The 23,226-nt window shown below is 36.5% G+C and overlaps 1 protein-coding gene across 6 annotated transcripts in view; it reads right to left on the reverse strand.

Annotated features, from left to right (window-relative positions):
* The window catches only part of TEX9 (testis expressed 9), an 84,853-nt gene that overhangs the window by 55,830 nt on the left and 5,797 nt on the right, over positions 1-23,226 (reverse strand). For 5 of the 6 annotated variants that reach the window (XM_023228684.1, XM_023228681.1, XM_023228679.1 and 2 more), the window contains 5 exons: positions 20,644-20,707; positions 9,352-9,431; positions 4,286-4,334; positions 3,560-3,642; positions 1,524-1,699 (listed from right to left, as the gene is read on the reverse strand). In XM_023228684.1, coding sequence (XP_023084452.1) covers positions 1,524-1,699; positions 3,560-3,642; positions 4,286-4,334; positions 9,352-9,389 — 346 coding nt within the window. In that variant the 5' untranslated portion in view covers positions 9,390-9,431; positions 20,644-20,707. The remainder of the gene's footprint in view (positions 1-1,523; positions 1,700-3,559; positions 3,643-4,285; positions 4,335-9,351; positions 9,432-20,643; positions 20,708-23,226) is intronic. The other variant, XM_023228683.1, reaches the window with a different exon arrangement.

A 23,226-nucleotide genomic window follows, 5' to 3' on the forward strand; every position in this document is an offset into this window, starting at 1 on the left:
CCGAAATAAGAGAAAATTCTCCCAAAAAAGAAGACACCTAGACCAGTGACACTAAAAAGGGAACACAGGGAGGCAGTTCTAACAGGGCCATGGGACCTGGGACCATGTTCCTCTACCGAGAAACAATCAACGCCTGGGTATCATATCTCAAAAGCATCTTAGAGAGACCTAAAGGCAACTTACTGCTCCACCTACATTTCCTTACCATAACTAGCCCTAGAAAGCTTGATTATGTCAGTAAATATAGTAAGTGCAGAAGAAAATTGCTCCCTACTTATGACTAGTACATAACACAATAATTATTACACATATAAATTATGATTTCTCACAGAATCAGATAATTTTAAAGATAAACTGATATGGCTTGGATCTGTGTCCCCACCCAAATCTCATCTTGAATTGTAATCCCCAGTGTTGGAGGTGGGGCCTAGTAGGAGGTGAATGGATCATGGGGGTGATTTCTCATAAATGGTTTAGTATCATCCCTTTTGGTACTGTCCTCATGATAGTGAGTTCTCACGAAATCTGGTTGTTTAAAAACATGTAGCACCTCCCCCCTCTATCTCTTGTTTGTGATCCCACTGTGTGAGGTGCCTCACTCCCTGTTTGCCTTCTGCCATGATTGGAAGTTTCCTGTGGCCTCCCCAGAAGCAAAAACTGCTATGCTTCCTGTACAGTCTGCAGTACCGTGAGCCAATTAAACCTTTTCTTTATAAATTACACAGTCTTAGGTATTTCTTTATAGCAGTGCCGGAACAGACTAATACATAAACTTTATGATCATCTAATACAAACTGCTAAATTTTCAAATGAATAAACTGCTATTACAGAGGGGCTAAGTGGCTTGCCTGTAGTCACAATTAATTGTATTATAGTTCGGCAGTAACTAGTTCATATATACTCAATTGTCTCACTTTTTTGTTTCAATAGCATAGGAGGCTCCTCATAAATTTAGTAATGTTTTTAGTTGATTGAAATTTAGTATTATTATTCTAGTGATATGCAAAGAATGAGTTAATAAGAAAAATTATATACATTAGAAAATTCATTTGATTATTTTACTTGATGCAATGTCAATTCATTTCTCCTTCTGCATGTGTTGATTTAACATGCAATTAATAAAATATAGTAACAGTAAACGAAAACATTCAGAAAAACTTTTTAAATATTGTAACAATAAGCAATGGGTATTTTAACTTAAGTTGAAATGTATTCAATCAAACCAGTAAATACAGTCTTTTTTATTTTTACTTTTTATAATGGAAAATATGAAACATAAAAGTAGGCAAGTTCAATGAACCCTATTTACCCACTGCCTATCTTTAACAATGACTGACTCATGGCCAATTTTATTTCATCTATAATCCCATTCATCCCTCCCTCCACCACATCCTACTAGATTATACTGAAACAAACCGAGACATCACAATACATTTTTTTAATGTAAGAAATAGTTCCCCAAGACTACTTCTTCTAAGTAACTGTGCTATAAAGATAAAAATAAGAAACAAAAGACAATCTACCTGTTCCAATGTCATTACTAACACCAGAAAAAATATCATCTGTATATTCAGGTAAGCCTTCTTCCTCCAGTTGCCCTTCAATTTTGCTAATTGTTTTTGCAAGGGAAAAGTCTGAGAAGTCCTCTGGAATGGCAACATCGTCGGCAGTTTGGACATCAGAGTATTTCAATTTAACACTAAAAAATAAAAATTAAATAAATATGTATGTATATACATACATGTGAACAAAATAGAAAGGTAAAAAGGATATATGCCTTTTACCCAAATAAGCAGATCAAAATTATTATAAATTTAAATTTATGATGAAATCTGTAATTGATATTAAGGCTTATATTACAAGAGACTACTATTACACATTTTAAATTGATGATGAAATCTACATATGATACTTTCAAGGACTATATTACAAGAGACTTAGCAGATTTTTGGTCTTTATGAATCGCATGACCACAGAGCTAGAGAAGGCTTTATGAGGCCAGATGGTCTAGACTTTGCCTCCATATAAGGGAATACCAAAACTAAGAGTGAGTACTGCACTTGGTCTCCTAGGTCAAATCCAGCCTGTGGCTTTGAAATTTACATGCCTCTGGAGAAAAATTGTACAAACTGACATCACCCTGGCCATAATTCTGCAAACAGCAAAGAAAAATACCTCTTGAGAAAGAATTACAGAGTGAAGAGCTAATAGCTCAATCAAACATTTTCTTCCACCCAAAGAAACACATTCTACCACGATCAATATTAACCAAAAAGTTGGATTTGATTTTTTTTTAATGAAATGGAGAAGACCGACAAAATAAAACTCATTTCTAAAGGCACTGAGGAATGGGCCAGGTCTAATTCATTGACACATCAACAAATTTATGGTTCTGAAAGCCAAATTCACTTTTAAAACATAAGCAAATGCTTCAGAATTCTTTTCTTTTCATTTTAATTTTTTGTGGGTACACAGTAAAATTATGAGATGTTTTGATACAGGAATGCAATGTGAAATGAGCACATTATGAAGAAGGGGGTATCCATCCCCTCAAGCATTTATTGTTTGAATTACAAACAATCTAATTATACCTTTAAGTTATTTTAAAAAGATAATTAAGTTATTATTGGCTATAGTCACCCTATAGTGCTATCAAATAGTAGGTCTTGGTCTTCAGAATTCTATTTGAAAAATCAACTTTTTTAAAAAAAAATGTGAAGTCTGAAAAGGTAACCCTTTCCAGTTAGGTATGCATGTATGTGGCCTGTAAGTTCTTTTCTTCAATCTATTGTATAGTTATTTTCTGTTCCTTATCACTTTACTCTATTTTTTCCATCCCTTTTATTTAAAAAAAAAAAACAAAAAAGTTATTTAAACAATTAAAAGACACAAAAATGAACAAAGATTTTTCCAAAATTACAATGCAATGATCAGTTTGGGTAAGTAATAGACATATAAATGTAGTAACTGACTGAAGATGGTTGGTGCAACTCAATCCTCCACCTTTTCTAGGAAGCATCCTATCCTAGGGAGCATCTTGGGTCCCTTTTTATGCCTATAATACTAAGAACTGTCTTGAATTCTTTCTCACCAAAAACAATAAAATGTAAATTATAATTACATTACAGTCCTATTTAGAGCATGGCGAATAATTCTGTAGCTCAATAGACAAAATAATGTATGCACTTTGTCAAATACTCAAAACCTAGACTATTGAGCCTATTTGAGAGAACTAGGCAGCGATCAAAAAACAAAACAAAACAAAACCTCAGTTGCAGTCACAGTTCTAAGAGAATAAATCACTAGAAATAACATTTATAAAAATTTTAGATTTAGAATTTTCCTTGAGAACAATATAAAATATTTGTTAACTGCTGCAAAACATTTCTGAGTAGAAAATGTTCTAAATTACTGAATGTGGATAAGATATATGCGGGGTAACTTAATGTTTAGGGTATAAAAAGATCTGGAAAAACAAACAGAGCTTAATAATTAAGAATGATGGTATTGTGAATTATAAAACTAAAAAAAAAGAAATACTTTGAAAACTGTACTATACCTTGAATTTGTTTTCCTTCCTTTATTTGCAGAGTGTAATTTGTTTTGAACCTTGTTTACAGGATCAATGTTTTTGGTCTTTGGCTACATTAAAAGAATTGAAAGTATTGATTAATTAGAGTCTAATCATTTGCCAAAGAAAGCAATTCTGTAACACATAGAATTCAGTGGTATTCAGCTAGCCAGTGGACTGTCGTGAATAAATCTGGACATTCTGACTCACAGAATTTAGTTCTCCTCACGAACCAATTATTCCCCAGGCAGGCCTTCCGTGGCCTTCAGGTATACAGTTCCCTTGGCTTAGGTCTCCATGGATGGGAAACATAGATCCCAGTATGTTCTACACCTAGAAGAGTGATCTCTACACTGTAAATATTTAAATGAACGAACAAACTTTTCAAATCACCTTCTTTGCATATGAGTATCATTCTTTTTCAGGTCTTCACTCTACTAGATGTAAGCTTCAGAAAAAAAAAATAAGCCTCAGTTTACAAAGTCATTTCACCTAGAATTTTTTCCACTGTACCTCCAAATTATTCAGTGAAATTATGAGACAACAAAGGATTCCATTTATTATATGAGTGACATTTCATAAATGCATCCCTCTGAGTATCAATGTTTATATTGTTTCTGTTGAGTCATACCCCTTCTCTGCTTTGTCTAAGTCTAAAAAATAACCTAAGTTCTACAGAATATAATTGTATTCAAAGAAAGTTTAATTTCATACCTTAGTTTCTGAATGAAGATGAACTATCCCTTCAGATGGTAATAGACCTCTACAGACCAAAAATAAACATTATACATTAATAATAGATGACATTGAGCTGAGACAATGATATTCAACAATTGTATTTGAAAGGGAAACTATTCAACTATCAAATAGACTTTGCTATATAATTCTAGTTATCCACATGTTAATTTATTTTGAATGAGTACCATAAACAAGAAAAATGCTTTGGTTAAATAATTCACCTTTGAGAAGATACACTGTAATGCCAATATTCTAGTAGGAAACTAGCAAAAATTTTAATGAATGGAAATCATCAAGAGTAACTGTGGGCTATCCACAGCGATTACCCATTTTACAAATGATTCACCACAGGGCTTTTTATTATGAGCCCACTCAATGTTACCGTTCTTTTAATCCACTTAAAACATTTGGTCAGTGCCTGTTTTCCTCATTATACTGTGAACTCTATGAGGGCAGAAATCATGTCTGCCTTGTTCAATATTCTATGCCTAGTCAATTTAAAAGCTTATATGCCAGGTACTACTGGCTTAAGTATTTGTTGAGTGCATGAATAAATACATCTAAAATGCAATTTATTTTTATACATAAGGTTTTCAAAATATATTTGTAGTTTAAAACAAGGAGTGTTGGCCAGGCACAGTGGCTCACACTTGTAATCCCAGCACTTTGGGAGGTCAAGGCGGGCAGATCACAAGGTCAGGAGATCGAGACCATCCTGGCTAACACAATGAAAACCCATCTCTACTAAAAATACAAAAAATTAGCCAGGCGTGGTGGCGGGCACCTGTAGTCCCAGCTACTTGGGAGCCTGAGGCAGGAGAATGGCATGAACCCAGGAGGTGGAGCTTTCAGTGAGACAAGATTGCACCACTGCACTCCAGAGCGAAACTCCGTCTCAAACAACAACAACAAAAAAACAAGGAGTGTTTATGGAGGTCTGCAAACGACGGCCCACAGGCTGAATCCACCCACTCATTCATTTATGTATGATCTATGGCTGTTTTCACACTACAACCTTAAAGTTAACTAGGTACAACACAGACTAGCCCACAAATCTAAAAATATTTGCTATCTGCCCCTTTACAGAAAAAGTTTGCCTAACACATTGTCTTGGGCATTGCATTTACATCTCTGAAAACATACCATATTAGCATCCATTATTGCCATGAAAAAACTCCATCATATCCCCTGAGAAGTCCTAACCATTGGAGAGGACATACAACTAAAATTATTTTCCATCAGATGCCTCCCACTGAGTTAGCCATGCATAAGTTTTTTCAGTATTAAATACAAAGATACACTTAGATAAATAAACCACTTAACTATTAGAAATACCTCTGGGAAGAAAAAAAGGCTTTCAAAATATGTTAAAAATTACAGAAACAAAAGAATCACTCTCACAAATGACATGAAAATGTTTCCAAATATTATACAAATTTTAAGTGTCCTCTTTAATCTTCCTCATTTTAAATTAATGTTTGTCATTTCTTTAGTACATTTTCTGTACCTCTCATTCCATTCCCCAACACACATGCATACATATCAGTCAAAAGACATTTAAGGGTTATCTGTCTCCATCAGATTTTGCAATGATATTACTTTGCTAGTGTATTTCCATGAAAAATAAGCTATAATATGGTATTCTTACTTTTGTTTAACTCCATGAGATGTTTGTAATATGATGGAAATGACTGTATGGTAAACCATGCTTCAAGCAGACTGGAGGATATGTATACTACGTTATTAGGAAATTAAACTCTGGTTTCCCATCACATTTTTTGACAGAGTCATCCTGGGTGTTGAAGACCTATTTAAATATATTCTTCCTTATTTAGGTGGAATATCATTGTTCCAACCTGAAATGAGTGGTTTCTTTACAGAATTATCTCCCATATTCAGCAATTCCCAACTGATCACCAAATGCCATGTTTTACATGGTAAAAGCCATCTGTTCAAACAGTAGTATTAAAAAAAACTGATAGATAAACAGAGCATTATCATCACAACATCATCTGTTGTCAGTATCATTTCAGTTCTTCAGTTTACTGGATAAACACCATGTTAAATCTTATGTATAATCCAAATTTTGGAATTTTGATAACTTCAATCTTTTTTCACAGAATATCAGAGTATTACATCTAATAAAGTGGTTTCATGTTATATGTATGCATACCTATGTATATCAAAATACAAAAATGTGTAATTGAGGCACTTAAAAAATACTCAAAAGCAACACATATTAACTTCTTGGAAGCAAGATCAGGTCTGTTTACTCATCACTGTAATACCAGTAGCTAGGCCTGGCACTAACAGTGTTCAAAAATTATTTTTTTCAGGTTTGAGACACAACTGATATATCATACAATATACTCTTTTTACATATACAGTTCAATATGTTTTAGCAAACGTATATTGTCACATAACCACCACAACCACAAGACAGAGAATATTTCCATCATCTCAAAAAGTTCCCTTGTGTTCCTTGGTAGTCCCCTAACCCCTACTCAAGCCCCAGACAACCACTTTGATTTCTGTCCCTAAAGCTCTGCCTTTTCCAGAGCATCAAATAAGTGGAAACATAGATTATGTATGTTTTTTAGCCTGGCTTCTTTCACTTAGCAAATATGTTGTTATTCTACTAGTAGTTCATGGCTTTTTATTGCCAAGTAGTATTCCACTGCATGGATATACCATAATTTGTTCATCCAGCCACCATTTGATAAATATTTGAATTATTTCCAAGTTTTGGTAATTATGAATAAAACTGATCTAAAAATTCACATGCAGGTTTTTTCATGGATATGTTTATATTTCTCTTGGGCAAATATCTAGGAAGGGAAATACTGGATTGTATGCAATAATTATTTTTTAATACATGAATAATATCCCAATATTTCACATGAGCCAAATATACTGCCATGTAGGAAAAAACTTCTCTTTTGTCTCTAAACCCTGTAGGGCTGTGCACCTCTTACAGCCTGCTTCTTGATCTTAGAATACTGGGAGGTGGGGTACCCATAGCTGTTTTAATACTTTAAAAGCCACAAATAATTTTAGTCCATTCTTAGAGTTTCTTTGCTGATAAAACTTTCCCCCAAACTAGTGGGTTTCTTCCTATTTAATTTCAGTCAGTTCTACATGCCATTACATCACCTACGATTCTTTCCAGAACTAATTCTTTATTTATTTCTTCACCTGACCTCTCTTTCTCAATTTAAAAATGGGTTACTTTAACACTGTCAAGCTTCTAAGGAGAATATAACTTTAGTTAGGTCTTTGCTGTGGGTCATTTTACCCAAATGAAAAGTTTCACTATGTGCCATTTAATCTGATTCTTGCCCTGAGAAGCCTGAATCCATTGGAAAATTTTAACAATAGTCATAAAGTCCACATGTTTAGTCTGATATTTGCCTCAAGGTGGAATTTTGATAGGCTTTTGTTCCTTATAGATTTTCTCTATAATTCTTCAGGTCTAAAACCAGTTTACTCCACAACTCGACAATTACAACAAGGGTAATCAAGAGTGTGCTACTGGCATAATGACAGCTATATAGATCAATGGAACAGATATGAAAGTCCAAAAATAAAACCATATATCTACAGTCAACTGATTTTTGACAAGAGTGCTAAGAACATTCAATGGGGAAAGAATAATCTTCTCAACAAATAATGCTGAGACAAATGGCTATCCATGTGCAAAAGAATGGAGGTTGACTCTTATACCACATACAAAAATTAACTCAAAATGGATCAAAGAACCTGAATCTAAGAGTTAAAACCATAAAGCTCTTCAAAGAAATCATGATTGTAAATCTTTGTGACTCTGAATTAGATAATCAGGTATTCCCTTTTATTTCTGCTTGCAAATCAGCCAAATCTTTCCCAAACTTGTCTCTTCAAGAGCACATACTGAGGCCGGGCGCGGTGGCTCATGCCTGTAATCCCAGCACTTTGGGAGGCCGAGGCGGGCGGATCACGAGGTCAGGAGATCGAGACCATCCTGGCGAACACGGTGAAACCCCGTCTCTACTAAAAATACAAAAAAAATTAGCTGGACGCGGTGGCGGGCGCCCATAGTCCCAGCTACTCGGGAGGCTGAGACAGGAGAATGGCGTGAACCCGGGAGGCAGAGCTTGCAGTGAGCTAAGATCCGGCCACTGCACTCCAGCCTGGGCAACAGAGCGAGACTCTGTCTCAAAAAAAAAAAAAAGATCACATACTGCTAATATTGTGTTTCAGCCTCTTTCCCCAGAGAACAAGTTCATTAGACACCTGTTGTGCCTCCCAATTTACCACAGATGACAGTTTTACCAAATTCATTGCCACTACATAACATTAATCCTTTATCTTTTCAGCCTCCAATATCAGTTTCCTTGCTGGTTCCCACCTAACTGCTAAGGTAATGCCACACTTCTGAGTTTTTGTTACGCAGCATTCCATTCCCAATACCAATTTCAACATTAGCAAAGATAAGCAGGCTAGTAACCTAAAAATTCCAGCGGCTTAACCCATTCAATGCAGCCATAGAGAGGAAGAAGGACCCTTTTTTCTACATGTTCCACACACGGTCACCCAGAGACCAGGCTAGGAGATTTTACCAATTGGAATTTAACTCATCTTCATGGCTGGAAAGTCAGCTGGAGGTTCACACACCAATGCTTGTCTGTTTTGGCTTGGAAAAGATCAACTAAACCTCTATTCATAGCCCACTGACAACTGTAAGAGACCTGGAATGTTTGGTGATCATCATTGTGTCTGCTACAATATGATTTCATAGTTTTATTCACATCAATTATATACTTTTTCCTGTTTCCTCTCTAAAGTTTTTAAAATGAGGACAAGAATATACATTTCAAAATAATATTTTGAAAATTACATGAGATAAAGGGCTTGCACTGTGTCGGATTGGTATAAGCCCCCTATATATACATTATTCTTAAAATTATAGAATTTTCAATGTTTGCATGCAAAAAGATCTTACATAGTTAAAGATCCATGTACATCATTTTAAAAGAAGGTGCTTGAGAATTTAATTTACTTACCTTAAACTGTAATCATCTTCATCATCACATGATTTCATTTGTTTTGAAACAGGCCTAGATCGTACTTCTTGCCGATCTCTCTTAAATGAGTAAAGAAAGGTCATATATCATACAGAAAAAAAACCAAACCACTAAGATATATTCAAGTGCCTCTCTGAACATTCATCATTTCAGAACTGTCCTAGGTTTCCATAACATAAAGGCACAGAATTCTAAATGCTGTAGTATGAAGATAAGGTCTATAACACTAGTTGCACCTTTCATTTGTTATGGGTTAAAAAATTCCATCCTAAGGGGAAAATGTAAGAATATCAAGGCCTTTACATAATATTTCTAATTCCGGCTTCCCCATCCCTTTGGAGTCTTCCAACTTACACAGCATACAATAGAAATTAGAAGTAGGCACAAGACATTTAAAAAAAAATTCACTTAATGGGTAGAAAAATTTGTCTCAAATCAGGAAAATCTTCAGTGTTGAGAAGACTGTGCAGATGCTAAAAGTGAAGTATCAGGAGTAAAAGCTTTTGACAAAGACACATCAAGAAATTAAAGTGAGGCAAGACGGTGGAATAGAAGCCTACACTATTCATACCCTCTGCAGAACACCAAATTTTAACAACTACCTGCACATAAAAACATCATCATAAGAGCTAAAAATCAGGTGAGCAATCACAGTACCTGGTTTTAACTTCATATCATTGAAAGAGTCATTGAAGAAGGTTGGAGAGACTTAAATCGCTGACACCACCCCTCCCTGACTCACTCCTGCAGTGACTGTGCAGCCTGAAGAGTCTGTGCACTTGGGGGAGGGACAGCACAGTGAATGGGGGACTGTACACTGAACTCAGTGCTGCCCTGTCAGAGTGGAGAGCAAAGTCGTGTGGGGCTGAGACAGTACCCATGCATGGAGGAAGCATTTGGACCAGCTATATCCGGAGGAAAATCGCCCATCTCGTGGGTCAGAACTCCAGTTTGTCAGCAAGTCAACACCACTGGCCAAAGTGCTCTGGGGTCCTAGGTAAACATGAAAGCAGTCTAGGATACAAGGACTCCAATTTCGAGGCAAACCCTAGTGCTGGGGTTGGCTCAGAGCCAGAGGACTAGGGTGGCACATAGGGAGACACCAACTGTGACCTAGGGAAACACCAACTGGGGCACTAAAGGATTGCTTCCGCCATGCCTTCCCCAACACCAGGCAGTGCAGTTCACAACAACAAAAGTGTCTCCTTTCTTCTGTTTAAGGAGAGGAGAGGAAAGAGTAAAGAGGACGTTATCTTGCATCTTGGGTACCACCACATCCAGTGGGGTACCAGGCAGAGTCACACAGCCACCATTACAAGCCCTAGCGCCTGAATGACATTTCTAGACACACCCTGGGCCAAGAGGGAACCTGCTGCCTTGAAGGGAAGGACCTAGTTCTGACAGCGTTCATCACCTGCTGACTAAAGGGACCTTGGGCCTCAAATAACCAGCAGCAATACCAAGGTATTAATAGTAGGCCATGGCCCTTGGGCTCTGAGACACACTGACTTCAGGGGTGGCCCAGCACATTCCCAGTTATAGTGGCTACAGTGAAAGACTCCTTCTGCTTGTGAAAGCAGAGGGAAAAGTAAAGGGACTTTTGTCTTGCACCTTAAGTACCAGCACAGCCACAGCAGGGCAGAGCACCAAGTGGACTCTTGGGGTCCCTGATTCTAGGATTTGACTCTTAGACAGCATTTCTAGACTTGCCCAGGGCCAGAGGGGAGCCCATTCCCTTGAAGGGTGAGTCCCAGGCCTGGCAATATTCACCACAACCTGACTGAAAAGCCCTTGGGCTTTAAGTGAACACTAGCAGTAACCTGGCAAAACCCTGCTATGGACTGGTGGTGGTAGTGACAAGGAGAGGCTCCTCTGCCTGTGGAAAGGGGAGGGGAGAGCGTGAAGGACTTTATGTTGTAGTCTGACTGCCAGCTTAGCCACAGAACACTAGAGCACCAGATAAATTCCTAAGATTTCTAACTTCAATCTCTGACTACTAGACAGCATCTCTGGACCCACCCAGGGCCTGGGGGAACTCGCCACCCTGAAGGAAAGGACACAAACCTGGCTGGCCTCATCACCTGCTGATTATAGAGCTCTAGGGCCTTGAGTCAATATAGGTGGTAGCCAGGTAGTGTTTATAGCAGGTTGTGGGCAAGATCCAGTGCTGTTCCGGCTTCAGGTTTGACCCAGCACAATCCCAGTGGTGCTGGGTACAGGGGTGCTTGCATCACCACACCCCTAGTTTCAGACAGCTCAGCACAGAGAGAAAGAGACTCCGTTTGTCTGGGAGAAAATAAAGGAAGAGAAACAGTCTCTGTCTGGTAACCCAGAGAATTCTTCCAGATTTTATCCAAGACCACCAAGGCCTCTACAAGTCGGCAAGAATCCTAGTGATATTGGGCAGGGGACCCAAGTCCCTTTAAATAACTGGAAAGCCTTCTCAAGAAAAACTGGCACAAATAAGCCCAGACTGTGAAGAGTACAATACTTAACTCTTCAATGCCTACACACTGACAAACATCTACAAGCATCAAGATCATCCAGGAAAACATGGCTTTGCCAAATGAACTAAATAAGATACCAGTGACCAATCCTGGAAAAACAGAGACAAGTGACCTTTCAGACAGTGAATTCAAAAGAGCTGTTTTGAGAAAGCTCAAAGAATCTCAAATAACGGAAAAGGAGTTCAAAATTCTATCAGATAAATTTAACAAAGAGATTGAAATAATTAAAAAGAACCAAGCAGAAATTCTGGAGTTAAAAATGCACCTGACATACTGAAGACTGCATCAGAGTCACTTAATAGCAGAACCAATCAAGCAGAAGACATGCTATTTGAAAATACAAAGGAGACAAAAGAAAAAAGAATGAAGCATGCCTACAACATCTAGAAAATAGGCTCAAAGGGACAAATATAAGAGTTATTGGTCTTAAAGAAGAGGCAGAGAGATAGAGGTAGAAAGTTTATTTGAAGGGATAATATCAGAGAACTTCCCAAACCTAGAGAAAGTTATCAATGTTCAAATAAAAGAAGATTATAGAACACCAAGCAGATATAACACAAAAAAAGACTACCTCAAGGCATTTAGTAATCAAACTCCCAAAGGTCAAGGATAAAGGATCCTAAAAACAGCAAGAGAATGATTGCCATTCTAACTGGTGTCAGATGGTATCTCATTGTGGTTTTGATTTGCATTTATCTGATGGCCAGTGAAGATAAGCATTTTTTTTTTTTATGTGTCTGTTGGCTGTATGAATCTCTTCTTTTGAGAAATGTCTGTTCATATCCTTTGCCCACTTTTTAATGGGTTGTTTGTTTTTTTCTTGTAAATTTGTTTGAGTTCTTTGTAGATTCTGGATATTAGCCCTTTGTCAGATGAGTAGATTGCAAAAATTTTCTCCCATTCTGTAGGTTGCCTCTTCGCTCTGATGGTAGTTTCTTTTGCTGTGCAGAAGCTCTTTAGTTTAATGAGATCCCATTTGTCAATTTTGGCTTTTGTTGCCGTTGCTTTTGGTGTTTTAGACATGAAATCTTTGCCCATGCCTATGTCCTGAATAGTATTCCCTAGGTTTTCTTCTAGGGTTTTTATGGTATTAGGTCTAACATTTAAGTCTCTAATCCATCTTGAATTAATTTTCGTATAAGGAGTAAGGAAAGGATCCAGTTTCAGCTTTCTACTTATGGCTAGCCAATTTTCCCAGCACCATTTATTAAACAGGGAGTCCTTTCCCCATTTCTTGTTTCTCTCAGGTTTGTCAAAGATCAGATGGCTGTAGATGTGTGGTATTATTTCTGAGGACTCTGTTCTGTTCCATTGGTCTATATCTCTGTTTTGGTACCAGTACCATGCTGTTTTGGTTACTGTAGCCTTGTAGTAAAGTTTGAAGTCAGGTAGCGTGATGCCTCCAGCTTTGTTCTTTTGACTTAGGATTGTCTTGGCAATGCGGGCTCTTTTTTGGTTCCATATGATCTTTAAAGCCGTTTTTTCCAATTCTGTGAAGAAACTCATTGGTAGCTTGATGGGGATGGCATTGAATCTATAAATAACTTTGGGCAGTATGGCCATTTTCACGATATTGATTCTTCCTATCCATGAGCATGGTATGTTCTTCCATTTGTTAGTGTCCTCTTTTATTTCACTGAGCAGTGGTTTGTAGTTCCCCTTGAAGAGGTCATTAAAAAGTCAGGAAACAGCAGGTGCTGGAGAGGATGTGGAGAAATAGGAACACTTTTACACTGTTGGTGGGATTGTAAACTAGTTCAACCATGATGGAAAACAGTATGGCGATTCCTCAAAGATCTAGATCTAGATGTACCATATGACCCAGCCATCCCACTACTGGGTATATACCCAAAGGATTATAAATCATGCTGCTATAAAGACACATGCACACGTATGTTTATTGCGGCACTATTCACAATAGCAAAGACTTGGAATCAACCCAAATGTCCATCTGTGACAGACTGGATTAAGAAAATGTGGCACATATACACCATGGAATATTATGCAGCCATAAAAAAGGATGAGTTTGCGTCCTTTGTAGGGACATGGATGCAGCTGGAAACCATCATTCTTAGCAAACTATCACAAGAACAGAAAACCAAACACCACGTTCTCACTCATAGGTGGGAACTGAACAATGACATCACTTGTATTCGGGAAGGGGAACATCACACATTGGAGCCTATCATGGGTGGGGAGGGGAGAGGGATTGCATTGGGAGTTATACCTGATATAAATGACGAATTGATGGGTGCTGACGAGTTGATGGGTGCAGCACACCAACATGGCACAAGTATACATATGTAACAAACCTGCACATTATGTACATGTACCCTAGAACTTAAAGTATAATAATAAAATAAAAATAAAAAATAAAAAAAACAGCAAGAGAAAAGAAACAAACAACATACAAAGAAGCTCCAATACATCTAGCAGCAGACTTCTCAGTGGAAACCATACAGAACAGGAAAGAGTGGCATGACATATTTAAAGGGCTGAAGAAAAAAAATCTTTTACCTTAGAATAGTATATCTAGCAAAAATATCCTTCAAACATTTAAGAGAATAACAGATCTTCCCAGAAAAACAAAAGCTGAGGCATTCCATCAACACTAGACCTGTCCCACAAGAAATGCTAAAGGTAGTTCTTTAATCTAAAAGAAAAGGATGTTAATGAGCAAGAAGAAATCATCTGAAGGTACAAAACTCACTGGTAATAGTAAACATACAGAAAAACACAGAATATTATAACACTGTAATTGAGTGTAAACCACTCTTAAGTAGAAAGACTAAATGATGAACCAATTAAAAATAATAACTACAACAACTTTTTAAGACATAGACAGTACAAGAAGACAGAAACAGTAAAAAGTTAAAAACTAGGGAGATAAAAGTGTACAGCTTGTATTCGTTTTCTTTTTGCATGTTTGTTTATGCAATCAGTGTCAAGCTGTCATCAGCTTTAAACAATGGGTTATAAGATAGTATTTGCAAGCCTCACAGTAACCTCAACTCAAAAAAACATACAATGACCACACAAAAAATAAAATTCAGGAAATTAAATTATACCACAAGAGAAAATCACTTTCAATGAAAAGAAGACAGGAAGGAATACCACAAGACAACTGGAAAACAAATAATGAAATGGCAGGATTAAGGCCCTTATCAGTAATAACACTGAATGTAAACGGACTAAACTCTTCAATCAAAAGACGGACTGGTTTAATGGATGATAAAACAAGACCCTATGATCTGTTGCTTACAAGAAACATACTTCACTTATAAAGATATATATAGACTGAAAATAAAAAGGGTAGAAAAAGATATTCTACACCAGAAAGAAAAAAAAAAGCAGGAGAACCTATACTTAGACAAAATAGATTTCAAAACAAAAACTGTAAGAAGAGACAAAGAAGGTCATTATATAATGCTAAACAGGTCAATCCAGCAACAGGATATAATGATTGTATATATATGCACACAACACTAGAGCACCCAGGTACATAAAGCAAATATTATTTGAGTTAAAGAGAGAGCTAGACCACAATACAATAATAGCTGGAGACTTCAGCACCCACTTTTGGCACCGGACAGATTTCCCAGAAAGAAACTCAACAAACATCAGACTGAATCTGCACTACAGAACAAGTGGTCCCAATAGACATTTACAGAACATTTCATCCAAAGGCTACAGATACACATTATTCTCCTCAGCATGAATATCATTCTCAAGGACAGACCATATGTTAGGTCACAAAACAAGCTGTAAAATATTTTAAAAACTGAAATAATATCAAGCATCTTCTCTGACCACATGGATTAAAACTAGACATTAATAACCAGAACTTTGGAAAGTATACAAAGACACAGAAATTAGATGACATGCACCTAAATTACCAGTGGGTAAATGAAGAAAATAAGAAGGAAATTGAGAAATTTCTTGAAACAAATGATAATGAAAACACAACATGCCAAGATCTATGGGATATAGTGAAAGCAGTACTAAGAGGGAAATTTATGCAGCTCTAAGTGCCTACAACAAAAAAGAACAAAAACTTCAAATAAATGACTTAGCAATGCATCTTTTTCTTCTCCCTTTTTGTTTGTTTGTTTGTTTGTTAGTTTGAGACAGAGAGAAACTCTGATGCCCAGGCTGTAGTGCAGTGGCATGATCATGGCTCACTACAGACTGGACCTTCCTGGGCTCAACCATCCTCCCTCCTCAGCCCCCCAAGTAGTTGGAACTATAGGCGTGCACCACCACATCTGACTAATTTGTATTTTTTTCTAGAGATGGACTTTCACCATGTTGCCCAGGCTGGTCTCAAACTTCCGGGTTCAAGTTGCATGCCTTGGCCTCCCAAACTGCTGGGATTACAAGCATCAGCCACCACATCCAGCCAGCAATGCATCTTAAAGAACAGAAAAGCAAAAGCAAACCAAACCCAAAATTAGTAGAAGAAAAGAAATGAAGATTAGAGCATTTGAGATTAGAGCATAGAGAATTTGAAATGAAGAAAAGATTGATGAAATAAAAAGTTTTTTTTTAAGATAAGCAAAATTAATAGACCAACAAAGAAAATAAGGGAGACGACTCAAATAAATAAAATTAGAGATTAAAAAGGAGGCATTACAACTGACAATGCAGAAATTCAAAGGCTCATTAATGGCTATTACGAGCAACTATATGTCAATAAATTGGAAAATCTAGAGGAAACAGATAAATTCCTAGACACATACATACAACCTACCAAGATTGAACCATGAAGAAACCCAAAACCTAAACAGAACAATAATAAGTAATAAGATTGAAGCCACAATAAAAAAAATTTTCCCAGTAAAGAAAAGACTTGATGGCTGCACTGTGAATTCTATCGAACATTTAAAGAAGAACTAATACCAAACCAACTCAAACTATTCCAAAAATTGGAGGAGGAGGGACTACTTCCAAACTCATTTTATAAGGCTAGTATTACCCTGATACCAAAACCAAAGACACATCAAAAAAAGAAAACTACGTGCCAATATCTCTAATGAATATTGATGTAAAAATCCTCAAAAAATACTAACAAACAGAATTCAGTAATATATTAAAAAGATCATTTGTCATGACCATGTGGGATTTACCACAAGGATACAAGGAGGGTTCAGCATACACAAATCAATCAATGTGATACATCATATCAACAGAATGAAGGACAAAAACCATATGATCATTTCAACTGATCCTGGAAAAGCATTTGATAAAATTCAACAACCCTTCATGGTAAACACACTTCAAAAATTGGGTATAAAAGGAACAGACCTCGATATAATAAAAGCCATATATGACAGACCCACACCTAGTGTAATACCAAATGGGAAAAACTGACCATCTTTCCTTTAAGATCTGGCCTACTTTCACCACTGTTATTCAACATAGTACTGAAAGTACTAACTAGAGCAATCAGACAAGATAAAGAAATAAAGGGCATCCAAATCAGAAGGAAGAAGTCAAATTATCCTGATTTGCAGATGATATGCTCTTATATTTGGAAAAACCAAAGACTCCACCAAAAACTATTAGAAATGATAAACTCAGTAAAGTTGCAGATCAACATACAAAAATCAGTAGTGTTTCTGTATGTCAACAATCTGAAAAAGAAATAAAAACGTAATCCCATTTACAACAGCCACAAATAAAATACCTAGGACTTAATATAACCAAAGCAGTAGAATATCTCTACAACAAAAACTGTAAAACGTCAATGAAAGAATTTGAAGAGGACACAAAAAAATGGAAAGATATTCCATATTCATGGATTAGAAAAATCAATATTGTTAAAATGTTCATACTACACAAAGCAATCTACAGATTCAGTGCAAGTAAAATGTTCATACTACACAAAGCAATCTACAGATTCAATGCAACCCCTTGCAAAATACCAATCACATTTTCACAGAAATAGAAAAAACAATCCTAAAATGTATGTGGAACCACAACAGACTCAGAATAGCCAATGCTACCCTAAGTAAAAAGAACAAAACTGGAGAAATCACATTACCTGGCTTCAAATTATACTATGGTGCTATAGTAACCAAAACATCAGAGTACTGGCATAAAAACAAACACACACACCAATGGAACAGAATAGAGAAAATCCAGAAACAAATCCACACACCTACAGTGAATTCATTTTTGACAAGGTTGCCAAGAACATACACAAAGGGAAAACGGAATATCCACATGCAGAAGAATGAGACTAGACCTCTACCTCTTGCCATATACAAATATCAAATCAAAATGGATTAAATACTTAAATCTAAGATCTCAAAGCGATGAAATTACTATAAGAAAACATTGAGGAAACTCTCCAGGACATTGGAGACAAAGATTTCTTGAGTAATACCCCACAAGCAAAGATCACCAAAGCAAAAATGGACAAAAGGGATCAAATAAAGTTAAAAAGCTTCTGCACAGTGAAGGAAACAATAAAGAGACAGCCCACAGAATGGGAGAAAATATTTGCAAACTACGCATCGACAAGGGAACACAAGGCAGAAAATATAAGGAGATCAAACAACACTATAGGAAAAAAAACTAATAATCCAATTTAAAAATGAGCAAAAGATGTGAATAGACATTTCTCAAGAAAAACATACAAATGACAAACAGGCATTAAAAAGGTGTTCAACATCATTGATCATCAGAGAAATGCAAATCAAAACTACAATATCATCTCAACTCTGATAAAATGGCTTATATCCAAAAGACAGGCAATAACAAGTGCTGGTGAGGATGTAGAGAAAGGGAACCCTGGTACACTGTGGGTGGGAATGTAAATTAGTACAACCACAAAGGAAATAGTTTGGAGGTTCCTCAAAAAACTAAAGTTACCATATGATCCAACAATCCCACTGCTGCGTATAGGTCCAAAAGAGGGGAAATCAATACATCAAAGAGATATCTGCACTTCCATGTTTGTTGCAGCACTGTTCACAATAGCCAAGATCTGGAAGCAACCAAAGTGTCCATGAACAGATGAATGGATAAATAAAAAGTGGTACATATACACAATGGAGTACTATTCAGCCACAAAAACCAATGAGGCCCTGTCACTTGCAACAACATGGATGTAACTGGAGGTCATTGAGTGAAATAAGTCAGGCACAGAAAGACAAACTTCACATGTTCTCACTTATTTGTGGGATCTGAAAATTCAAACAACTTAACATACGGAGATAGAGAGTTGAAGAATGGTTATCAGAGACTGGGAAGGGTAGTGGAGGATGCAGGGGTGGGAGACAAGGATGGCTAATGGGTACAAAAAATATAGTTAGAAAGAATGAATAGTACCTAGTATTTGATAGTACATGTTTATTATAGTCAAAATAATTTAATTGTACATTTTAAATTAACTAAAAGAGTATAACTGGATTTTTTGTAACACAAAGGATAAATAGTTGAGGGGATGGATACCCCATTTTCCATGATATGATTATTATACAATGCATGCCTGTATCAAAATATCTCATTTACCCCATAAACACTTACTATGTAATCACAAACATTAAAACATTAAAAAGAGAAAGTGAGTAAACAAAAATTAAATATGAGAAACCTTATATTGTTCGCTTCTGCAGGTGTAGGAATCCACTCCCCAACCCCTTTCCTAGCTTGTCCGTATTCTGTTCTGTTTTTTATTTGCAGGGGGAGATTTTTTTTTTTTTTTTTTAGACGGAGTCTCGCTCTGTCACCCAGGCTGGAGTGCAGTGGCCAGATCTCACCTCACTGCAAGCTCCGCCTCCCGGGTTTATGCTATTCTCCTGCCTCAGCCTCCTGAGTAGCTAGGACTACAGGTGCCCACTACCACGCCCAGCTAGTTTTTTGTATTTTTTTAGTAGAGACGGGGTTTCACCGTGTTAGCCAGGATGGTCTCCATCTCCTGACCTCGTGATCCGCCCGTCTCAGCCTCCCAAAGTGCTGGGATTACAGGCGTGAGCCACCGCGCCCAGCCAAGGGGAGATTCTTTTTATGGGGCTCTCTGAGCAGAAAACGTAAGGAATCCGTCATCTGCTATAACGTAGGGTCCTTTTGTACAAGTATTTTCCTGCTCTTTAGACACTGGCAAAAACTAAAAGATGAAATAAAAATATTTTTAGTAAAACATTTAATTCTAAATTAGTAAAATGTAATTATAAATTTAATTATAAATATTTTTAGTAAAACATCTACTTATAAATTATAAAATACAAATCTGTAACCATTATCAGAACACAGTACTTGAAATGTTATATATTATACATTTCTTATTCCTAAACTAACAAATAATTGTAGATTTGTATAAGGCATTAAGATAAAATATTGCCTAGGTTTCCTTCCCTGCTTCCATCAACTCCATTGTGGGGGACAGGGAGGATAGAAAGTAAGAATCAAAATTAGGTAAGAACTGGTAAAAGTTTTAAAGTAGACTCTACTCCTCTAAGGAGAGTCACTCTATCCTATCAATTAATAATGAGAATTTATAATGAGAATTTAGATGACTGGAGCATCTAAATGGAAAGTACTTTTTCAGTGGCTTTTAGAAAATGTGTGCTTACTAAAAACATATACATATACACATTCCTATACCTGTGCATATACATTCATGTTCAGTTTGTAATAATTCATTGAACTGAACACACATGCTTTGGCTAGTTTTTTGTATATATATGTCATATATCAAATGAAAAAGATAAAAAACTAGCATTTATATGGAATTATTAATAATTGTACATTTACTTACTATTATTTCCTTAGCTTGTCGAACCACATCAGCTGTTTTTGCCTGTAATTCTGCATTTAGACGCCTAAAAGCAGAAAATAATTGGGATATATTGAAGATCCTAACAAAAATAAAAATCAAACTTCAGCAGTTACACGTTATCATGTGACCTAATCAACAAATGCCAAAATATACATATGGCATTCTTACTCTAAAATGAACACAGCCATTAAGAATTTATCCTCAACTCCCCATGATTCCTCCTTCCTTGTGGAAGGACCTCAAACACTAAGTGTTAGCCTTTCTGTGGCCCTCTATTAATTTCAAGTGAAGTAACTTACTTAATATATTTGGGAAGAATAAGCTGGGTGAGTTCAACAGAGTTGTTATTAGCCTACCTGCAAAGAATACAAGTTCTAATCTTGCTTCTCCAGAGACAGGCCCTGTTCTAATTGTGGGCAGAAGTGGGCAGGGTATGAGGGAGACCTGCTCTGGTTTGGGGTGTTGCTTTAACTGGGAAGCTAAATGTGAGGTTTAGTGAGCAGCACACCAGCTGAGGTGTGAGGTGGCTCACACCTCAGCTACACACTTTAACATCAAGCTTCCTTGGAATAAAGGTGACTATCTTGACCTCGACCTGTCACTCCTTTTTTAATTATGATTTTTCATTCTACCTAGAATCTAGCAAGAAAAGAAATACTATTTACTTGGTCCTATATTAAGACTGCAAGAATGACATTATTATTGAAAGAAATTGTTTTTAAAGGAAAAACTGCCCATAATCCTATCACCACCATCCATTTTTATTTTTAATATTCCCTTCCAATTTTCATCTATAGCATATACACAATTTTGTACTGTTTGCCCACAGCAATATAAAAGGAATATCTATCTCCATGTAATCTTTATAAGCATGTTAAACGGCTATACAATTCAATAAATTGCAATGAACATAATGTACTGAACTCTGTCCCTATTGTTAAGTCCCCTTTTCACTTTTAAAGGTTAACACCATAATAAACATACTCAAAAGCATATAACTTTTTTCTCCTGTTGAAATGTCACATTTCTAGACCACCTAGGATCTTCTGAGGTTATGTGAAGGAGACAAGATAAGGATTTGAAAAATTAGTTATCTTGTTTTTCTTAGACATATGATTCACAAGTAACACAAAACACAACCTCCAGCCCAAGGGGAAAAAAAGAGAGAGATATCAGTACCATATACTTTAACAGTCTGAAGCTTTAAGAAATATTTTCATATCTTAGGATTACGTGGTCAAAAGAAAAATATCTAAGAAAGACTTAAAGGTGCCTTTAAAGTGCCATTACCTGATTTTTCAAATTTCCCTAACAAGGACTAGATCACAAGGACTTAAATGGAAGTTTCCAATTAATATAGTGGACCAAGATGACTGAGAAGACTATTCTACTCTAAATCCATGGACATGCCAGATAAAATGTAATGGAGGAAATATTGCTAAGCTCAAACTCAGGCAAGGGAAATGCACTGGCACTAAGAATAAAGCAGCAATTCAAAGTGAAAGCAACAAACAGGAACAGAAGCCAAAATAGCTTAAAAGCTAGAAGCTGATGCATGTGAGTCATGAAGGGATACACCTGTGAAACACAGGCTACAAAAATTCTACCCACAACCTTAGGTGAGCAGAAATGAAACTAGAACCATGGGTAGAAAAAAATTCTCTTGTGAGTAATTAAAACAAACAAGAGGAAAGTCCAAATTCATCTTACCTAGATGATACATGCCAAAAGTTTAAAATAGAAGAAAGCTGATGTGGAATCAATGAAAACTTGAAACTAGCAAAGGTAAATTGAAAACCACCCTACAGGGACATTTACTCATCTAGAATATATAGGACTCTCTCAAAAAGCAAACTCCTAATGATCATTTCAAAAAGGTAACAAATTGCATAAACAAACAAGCTGCGGAAAGAAAGAATCAGCAGATGTGAGGAAAGGGAAAATTTCTACTATAAGAAGAAGAGATAATATAACAATTCAAAAAAGATTTTAAAATTAGCATTAATTTGTAAAAAAAAATGCTCACAGAAAAAAAATTAGGCAAGAGCCAATTTTATCACAAAAAAACGTTGAATTTGAAAAAGATTGAAATAATAAATTACACAAATGAAAAACACAGTCACTGAAATTAAGAAGAACTCAAGGAAATTTGACGGATATGTTGAACAATATAATGGACATAGAAGGAATGAGTGAATTAGAAGGCAGATATAAAGAAATCACCTACAAGGAGATACAGAAAACAAGGGGATAAAAACACAAAAGACAGGTTAACATCCATTGAAGACAGATGTTCTGTACCTACTATAACAGAAGTTATAGAAAGAAATCCCAGAGAGGCCGGGGCACAGTGGCTCACATCTGTAATCCCAGCACTTTGGGAGGTGGAGGAGGGAGGATCACTTGAGGCCAGGAGACCAGCCTGGCCAACGTGGTGAAACCCCGGCTGTACTAAAAACACACAAATTAGCCAGGTGTGGTGCTGCATTCCTGTAATCTCAGCTACTCGGGAGGCTGAGGCACAAGAATCGCTTGAACCTGGGAGGCAGAGGCTGCAGTGAG

Source organism: Piliocolobus tephrosceles, chromosome 6 (genome assembly GCF_002776525.5).
Source record: "Piliocolobus tephrosceles isolate RC106 chromosome 6, ASM277652v3, whole genome shotgun sequence".
NCBI classification, from domain to species: domain Eukaryota; kingdom Metazoa; phylum Chordata; class Mammalia; order Primates; family Cercopithecidae; genus Piliocolobus; species Piliocolobus tephrosceles.